At 41.9% G+C, this 8,691-nt stretch overlaps 1 protein-coding gene across 1 annotated transcript in view; it reads right to left on the bottom strand.

Annotated features, from left to right (window-relative positions):
- Positions 1-8,302, bottom strand: part of aipl1 (aryl hydrocarbon receptor interacting protein-like 1) — an 11,197-nt gene extending 2,895 nt beyond the window's left edge. Inside the window, exons 1-3 of the mRNA XM_025055329.1 lie at positions 2,429-8,302; positions 1,391-1,570; positions 231-437 (exon numbers count right to left, since the gene is read on the bottom strand). Coding sequence (XP_024911097.1) covers positions 231-437; positions 1,391-1,570; positions 2,429-2,533 — 492 coding nt within the window. The 5' untranslated portion in view covers positions 2,534-8,302. The remainder of the gene's footprint in view (positions 1-230; positions 438-1,390; positions 1,571-2,428) is intronic.
- Positions 8,303-8,691: the final 389 nt, after the last annotated feature.

The raw sequence follows: 8,691 nt of genomic DNA, 5'->3' as shown, positions 1-8,691 counted from the left end.
AATATGACTTAGCAGTATTTTCAGCAGTATAATATCTAAAGCAGGCATGGGCAAACGAAGGCCCGGGGGCCCGATGTGGCACATTCAGCTTTTTAATCCGGCCCACCAAACTTTTCTAAACTATATAATTTGTTTATATAATCATTATAATCCTTTTCCCTGTATAAAATGCCCACACCTGATCTAGAGTATCTAAGTTAGTTATCTGGATATTTTCCTCTGGTGTGTGAATGTGTGTGTGTTCTCACCTTGAGCAGCTCAAAGACAAAGTAAAGAGGTTTCGGTTCCTTCATCAGCTCGTCCAGGTCTTCGTAGCCGAGGCTGTGGTAGGCGAACATGTTGGCCATGCCACAGGTGTGGATGTGCCAGTCCACCGGATCTTTGCCTTCCGCAATGCGCCGCATGCTTTTAGACACGATAGGATAGACACCAGTGTGCTGCAGGAAACAGAGTTCAACAGGAGACGCATTTTAAATCCAAACCAATTCAATTATTTAATAGTCTAGAGTCTTATTATCAAATTATAAATATTTTCCCACAGTTTCCCACAAAATCTGAAATCTATATTATGTTGCTCCTGCAATAGCTACACTCCACCTAAAGCCCCCGCCCTTCACTTTTGAAACCAGTGCAGTAGTAATAACACATTTATTTCAAAACACATCCAGGCTGTTTACTTTGATCATTGAGGGAAGTTTGCCCTCCACTGGATGCCAGTGATAGTGCAGGCAGATGCAGTAGAGTGAGTGTGTGTGTGTGTGTTTGTGTGTGTGTGTGAAAGGGGGGTGCAGGGCCAGCTTTGTTGCAGAGAGAAGGGTATAAATTCTGTAGGACCAATCAAAGCTAATTAGGGTGGAGAGGGAGAAAGGAATGCTTATTCAACAGGAATCAGAGCCGATTAAGGGGAAAGTGAAGCAGCTCCAGATTAACGACAGTATGTCTCAATCCATCTGTCTCCGGGTGATTCATACAGACACACACACAGAGAGAGAGAGAGAGAGAGACACGCTGTATACACTCTTATAACCATTTTTTGTTGTATTGTTCCACTGTACGTGTACTGTGGACATATTCACAGTTTGGACCAGTTTGTGTTCCAGATGTCAGTGAGTGGTTCTACAATAGGATTAGGTTTTTACACAAACAATGGACAAACTCATAACATCACTCAGAAGGAAAGTATGTCAGGAATTCAAATTGAAAGTGGAACAATGCCTTTAAAAAAACACTTTTCTTTTCCCTCTTTCCGTACTTGAAAAAGCTGTGAAAACACAGCGCGTCTGTCGGTCTGCAGAACTGGACTCTGTTCCAATAAGTCACGCTTAATAAATGGAATAATCGAAGCTTCATTTAATCAGAGAACCACGTGTCGATCATTTTCGTTACTCACGACGGTGTCGCACCAGAACTCGGCCACCTCACCAGTCCTCATGGAGGACAGCAGGGCCTCCCAAATGTCCAGTTTGAACATGTTGCCGATCACTATCTCCATGGGCCTCCCGACAACCTTGCTGTCGTCTATCACCGTGCGCTCATCGTCGCACAGTTGGGTGCGGAAGTGGAACGTCACCTGAGAGCAGATATAAACGTTGATGTAGAAAAAGAGGAAAAAAAATAAGGTCACAGTCACAAAGACACGGTTGTCATGGTTATTTTAGCCCCGACTTTCTAACAAAGGTTGTTTTGCGTCTCCTGGACTTGTGGCCCATTTGTCAAGGCTACATCATTAAAAATGGTGGCCACTCTGTAGACTCAACCGTATCTTCTAAGCTGTCGTCACATCTGCATTCCCAGTGCGTTGCTTAATCTCTGAAAATACAGTACTCATTTAAAAGCACTACAGTAAGGCTGAAGTATATCCTATATCCACCTCTGCTGCCTGCCTGTGGGAACTATAAATCCTCCCCTCCCAACAAACTAATTGTGTTGACCTGTGCATAATTGGAGTTGAAAGTCGAGCACAATTTCAAACCAACAAATCACGGCTAACGAACGCTTTCATATTGAGCCGCAGTCACGTTCGTTCTTTATCACGGCTCCGCTTTTCAGCGACGGATTATTTATTTCCCCCTTTTAATGGTGAATTCAGTGCTCACTAAAGAACTTGTTCTCTCCGTGAAACGTCATTTCGTGCTCATAAAACAAGGCCTCCGTTTGCAGCGTTCGCGTCCCACTACCGGCTACGCGTGAGGCTCCTGCTGTGTGTGTGCAGGCCCACATGACCCTGTGCACGCTGCGATAATTAGACGCGTTTCATGAGTGCGAGATGTGGTGAGATTTAGAATAATGAGAGCAGCTCTGTGTTCACGTATGCTACATTTATCATATACTCGGCTGAATTACAATTCAGACAGACGGGGAGGGGCGATGAACAACAATATATCTGATGTTTACACAGCACAGATAAGCCAGCGAAGGCCGGGCGTACCTTTGCTCCAGTGATGAGTTTCGGAATTTCTCCGGTCCCTCCATGGAGGATTGTTTTCTTGATTCCCTCTGATCCCAGCAACAGCGTGTCCTTCATATCTGACATGTTGTCAGTCTTTGGTGTGCAGTTTATCTTTTGTTATATGTAGTTATCATGTAGCGCGTGTCACCACGCGTACCTACCAGTATGACCTGGAGGTGCTGTTCACTCGTATGGATTAGCCCAGGCAGGAGTAATAGGATTATAGAAACTTCTCCTCCTCTCCTTATGCACCGTCATCATCTATCTGTTGCTGCTTGAATTAATTGGCCGTCATCGGCTCCTTCCTGCAAGTACTCAGGAAAACACTCGGAAGGAGGCGAGAGCGAGGAGTCAGACATAACAAGATAGAGGAGGGATTCTGGATCGCCGTTAATGTGCTTCTTACACGAGGGAAGGGTTGTCCAAGAGCAGGACCGAAGTGTTTGAGGAAAAGAGAGAGAGATGGATCCTTCGTGTGTGTGAGAGACTAGTACATGCTTTCCATTCTGCAGGAAATGTCCTGGTTTTATGGGCATGTGGTGATGCAATGCAGGGAGTAATGAGAAAAGGTAGAGCAGACAATTACTCTATGGACTCCTTGACCCTGTCTATTAAACATCTGTCTGCCATCTGGCTAGTGTGTTTGTCTGTGTGTGTATGTGTGTAAGAGAGAGGCTTTTCCAAAGTTCCAGTGGGTTCCAGTGCATGCTAACAATTTTTGCGAGTAGTTTGAGAGGGCAATTATTCTGCAGAAATACCCCAGCGTTAATGCCTTATTCCACTATATTTGCCTTTCACCTTTGCAATGTTTTCATTTCTCAGACTGCACCGCTTGTGTTTCCTCATTAGGATTTTTTTTTTTTTTTTACCATCAGGCATTGCCTCAGTCCTAGCCACATCCAAACACATCTTCTCTAAAATCTTTTAAACACCCCATTTCATAAGGATTGGTTTGACAAAACAGCATTGGGTAACAGCTTGGTATTTAATTGGCTGCTCTCCCAGGTAAAGGAAAATAACACCCTCTGGTGATAAAGATCGGTAAAGCAGCAGGACTGCTCTGAAAGTACTGCTTTGGTGGACCTCACACTGATAAATGTCCTAGTACAAGAGACTCGAAACCTTAAGAAGAAATTTCAGTGTGGGTTTTTCATGCAGTGACACATTTTGTTAAATATGTTATAATATAGACCTCCAATGAAAATGGCCCATAATTTGCTTGATGTAGATTTTGGGGGAGGGTGATAGGGGATAGGGTTAGGGTGCTGTTAGGGCGAGGAGTTAGTGGTACAGTTTAGGGTGAGGGTTAGAAAAGTAAGGGTTAAGGCAAAATTAGGGTTAGGCTTAGTTAGTGTTAGGGTTAAGGTGGGGCTAGTGTAGTTGGGTGAGGTTATTAGGGTTAGGGTTTTTAAGGTTGGAGTTGAAGGATAGTTAAGGTTAGGGGTTAAGGTAAAGTTGGGTTAACATTAGTGTTAGTGTTAGGGTTAGGGTTAGGGTTATTAAAGCTTTAATTTCAGACTTTTATTTTGTTAATTCAGTTTTCTTTAATCTCCAGTTCCATTCATCTTAGAACCGGTTCACTGAGCTTGTGATGTCAAACGAGTCTGTGTCTAAATATACATTAGGCATTTAGGGAGTCAGACTTACGTGATGTGTTGACATAACATACCTGCGATGTGTACTTTGAGGCAGAACATCTATTTAACTCTTGTGTTGTCCTTTGGGTCTAGGCGACCCAGTGGCTGATAATATGCCTTTGTGTTTGTGTGTGTCTCTGTGTGTGTGTGCTCTTGTACTGCATGCCTTGGGCCAACTTTTTCCTTATACTCTGGTTCTGGGACAAGATGCAAACCTGTTGCGAGGACGCTAGGTGTCGTCAAAATGCGTAGGACAACGGGAGTGTCATAGCATAGCATAGCATAGCATAGCATAGCATAGCATAGTACGTTGTGTTTGGTCAATTTTTCCAAAAATAAGATCCTATTTGAACTGAAGAAGTCTCTTGGATGAGAAGGTGATACGTCTTCTTTTAGAAAAATTCATATCCAGTTGCCGTCCAGAACTCTACAACCTTGACCATGACCTGGATGACTGAGAATTTTTATAGACATGATGCTATTTTGGGCATTTCTTTAGCTCAACGTAACTTGCTAAAGAGCGTCAGTCAGTCAGTGCCCCACAGCTAAACACTTGAGTCAGGGTGACGTGAGTTGCTTGCGTCACACTGCCTACACCTCTGATCATTTCTGTGTGTGTGTGTGTGTGTATAGATGCATTTCTAAATCCCCTGTATGTACAGTGTGGTGTCAGAGAGTGTGTTAGAGCGTACATGTGTAAGTAACCGGTCCTGGCTGGTGGGAGGAGCTGCAGGCAGACCTCCATCATATCAGCTCCTGCTGGAAACTCCTCACTGATGCATTAGTTCCACTTAAAACAAGTCAGAGTCTATTTCTGGAAAGTACAGTCATGGCCTCACTGGGGAGGGGCTGTTCCTTTAGCCAAAGCCATTCGTTCATATACATAACATACGTGGGAAGGTTCCTTCCATGACGCACAGAGCATGATGTTTATGAATGTGTAAACTCTCCGTGCTTCTGCTCTGGGAATGAGGAACAGAGAACGAGTGAGGGTGTGTGTTTGTGTGTGTGAGAGAGAGAGAGAGTGAGAGAGAGACCTCTTTTTTTTCTTTCTGTGTCAGGTCAAATTGAAGCTGACCTATAAAAAGGAAGAAAAAGTAAAAAAAAAATTTAAATGCAGAAATACCAAGAACTGGAAACACATCTGTTTTCTTAAGTCTGAACTACATTTTCTTAATCATCACCTTTTTACAATCTCTCACTTTGTTCTGAAAATTCATCTCCAGGGTATTTTGTTACCTATATATTAAAAAAAATGCAGATAATTTAAGCAAAGGATGAACAGAAACGGTCCAACTAGCCCGCCGTAGCACACGCACTACCACTCACCAAAACATCTGTCCATTTCAAGTACATCGGAAGTTTATTTTCCATCTATTAAATTCCGTCTTTTACTCTTATGAAGTGACATAGGTTTCAATCTTTGTTTTTGGAAGTGTCGACCACAGTCTTCTACGTCCGTGACCATCTGTCCTTCCCCCTTCCCCATTCTCCAGTCATCTGGTCATTAGTGATTCCAGCTCCACAGCTTGGACGGCCGACATTAAAAAAAGCCGCCTTTTCTGTCTCCACTTATCATAGCTTTTAGTCTGCAGTCCAGAACAATCAGAACCTTTCAACTGTCTCCAACGAGCATTTCATGGAGAAACAGTTCTAGACTGGGATATTTCACAGTGTAGATGTCTTGCCAGATTTATTTCATTTTTTTAAATTTATTGACAAACTCATTTCCTAAGGCTGAAACCGCTGCAACAAATATAACATTTAAACTTAAGTGTGAACACTTGATAGTAATGAGGGTCATTTCTGTTGAGCTGCAGGAGAAGGTTGTGGATGCCGTGGTCTGATTCTCCTCTTCATGATGCATGAGACAGGTTTAAACTGCAGGATGGCCAGTCCACCAATCAAAGCAGTTTACCGTGACATATCTTTTACTGTTGTATTTTTACTGCAGCTGAAACATGTGTTCTTTAGTGTTCTTGTGTTTCTTTTTTCTTTAGGAACCTTTTCAACATAGATAGTTAGATACTGTATTTTCCGGACGTATTTGTTTTATCCTTTGGCTGGGTTTGAGACTTATACTCAGGTGCGACTTATATATTAAAATATATAATTTCACATGCTTTTTATTTTCACACTGACTGCTAGAGGGCCCCCTAGGCTTGTGTACCAGTATCTGCTACACCTGTAAGCCACACTTTTTTTCATCCTTTGGTTGGTGCAACTTATACTCCAGAGCAACTTATACTCATTTAAACAGTGTGATATTTTAAAATTAACACTGGAAACTGACATGGATGGGAAAGAAATAAAAAATCTATCTATCTATCTATCCATCCATCCAATCTGGTTTATTAACTTTGTACATTTTAAAGTCCACGTCAGTTCTCTGTCATTTGCAGCTGACACAACCATATTTTGACCAACTGCGCATAAGGACGCACCTAATCCAAATCTGTCTTAGCTTTAGCAGGATAAACAAACTCTCCATGTATTACTCATAACAGTAAAACAATGAATGAGTGACGAATGGCACAGACCTTCAATCTTTCCCTTTGGTCCATGTGTCGTCAGTGACTGTGTGAGAACTCACCATGTCACAATGAATTACAGAGGTCAGTCACGGTTGCCCTTCATGACCACACGTTCTTATCAATGGTTATGCAACATGTCCTAATGAAATCACACAGTGTTTAAGATACGATTCAGTCTTTTTATTATGTATCAGCACACGCAGATTTTCTCAGAATGAAGTCTCCGATTAGAAAAGATTGCACACACGACGACCTTTCTTTATAAAACTCTACACACAATGAAATTACCTGGATTAATAAAATAAAATAAAATAAAAAACACGTCAAAACATTTGCTCTAGCTATAATAATTAAGTTGGACAGGAAAATACTAATACTAAACAAATAATAGAATATCGTTAGTGTTGAATGTTTTCCCTTTAGTTTTCCCTAAATTTGCTGACTATGTTCTATTTGTTCTATTGTTCTGTTTCTGTTCTGTGTTTCTATGTTCTATTTTTGCTTTGACTAAAACAAACGAGCTGGGAGAATTTCAAGTACAGCAGGTAACTATTACCATCACCACTAGGTGTTGCTAAATCCCACGCTGTGTACTTTGGAGGCTCCATTAGCTTTATTGTCATAACATTTCTTTGATGCATGTGTGACTCTAGTTTGATGATGCAGCAAATGACACATCTGACACGTGTAAACGAGGGGAAGGTTCAGGTCTCAGGAGACAGTACTCTGAGAAGTTTCAGAGTCTTACGTCCTTTCACCTACATCATTTTGGACAGGCAGCACACTGAGGTTATGTCTGTGTGTGTGTGTGTGTGTGTGTGTGTAGCTGTTCTGACTTGCTAAATTCTCAAGTACAGCCTGCTCTTGAATTCTTGTGAAGTCATGCAGCGTTGCAAAAAAGAAAAAAAAAATGGACGGGAAGTTTCTGGAATGACAACATTGCTTAAATTGATCACATGTGCAGGGCACTTGCTGTTCCTTCATAACACACGTTACCTCATTCAGTCACCGTTTCAGGGGAGTAATGAACTCGGCTTAGTAACTAATCATTTTCTCAAGCATTTGACTCCTGCTGACGCCAGCTCCCCCTCAGAGGGCCCCTGCCATCCTGCTCCTCACTTGGCCCCGACCTTTAGCTACATACCAGAGCACATAGCAGCAAGGACAAAGGGCAAATGCACACAACATGTAAACTTGTACAGAAAATTGTCTGTGTAGTTACACCAAGGTCAACTGGACTGGACTCGTACGAGAGGCTTCCTCAGTTCTAGCTAACTGTTGGGTAGTTTCTGCTGTTTAAACTCAGAGAGGCTGAACACCTGAAAGAGAGGGTCTTTGGAGAAAACTAAAGGGGTGACCACACCCAAAACCAAAGGGAGGAGTGTTGTGACCTGAGGGGCAAACATGGAAAAACTACCATTCCAGTTGGCCTCGATGTAACTACTTTTGGGTTGTACAGAAAATACTCACTCTTTTGTTGATCACACCGCTGCTTTAATTTTAAAATGAACACTGAAATCAATGACTTGCATGGAAATAGAATAATGTTTTTTTAAAAATTTTCCGCACTATAAGGCGCACTTAAAAGCCTTTAATTTTCTCAAAAATTGACAGTGCGCCTTATAATTCGGTGTGTCTTATAGTCCGAAAAATACGGTAATGAGATGATCTGTCACATGATATCAAGGGATGAAAGACTAAAATCATTAGTCAATCACATGATGGTGTCAAACTCAGTTTGGTTCAGGGGCTAGTACAGTCATAAAGTAGCTACAGTAAGTAGTACACAGTGTTTTGTACATGTAGTACATGCCCCCCCCCCCCCTTCGGTGTGTCTTATAGTCCGAAAAATACGGTAATGAGATGATCTGTCACATGATATCAAGGGATGAAAGACTAAAATCATTAGTCAATCATATGATGGTGTCAAACTCAGTTTGGTTCAGGGGCTAGTACAGTCATAAAGTAGCTACAGTAAGTAGTACACAGTGTTTTGTACATGTAGTACATGCCCCCCCCCCCCCGCTTTTCTGCAAATAAGTACAAGTATATTAGAAAATATTCATGTTTA

Source organism: Cynoglossus semilaevis, chromosome 4 (assembly GCF_000523025.1).
Source record: "Cynoglossus semilaevis isolate Cse_v1.0 chromosome 4, Cse_v1.0, whole genome shotgun sequence".
NCBI lineage: Eukaryota > Metazoa > Chordata > Actinopteri > Pleuronectiformes > Cynoglossidae > Cynoglossus > Cynoglossus semilaevis.
This window is presented reverse-complemented; position numbering and strand designations above follow the sequence as displayed.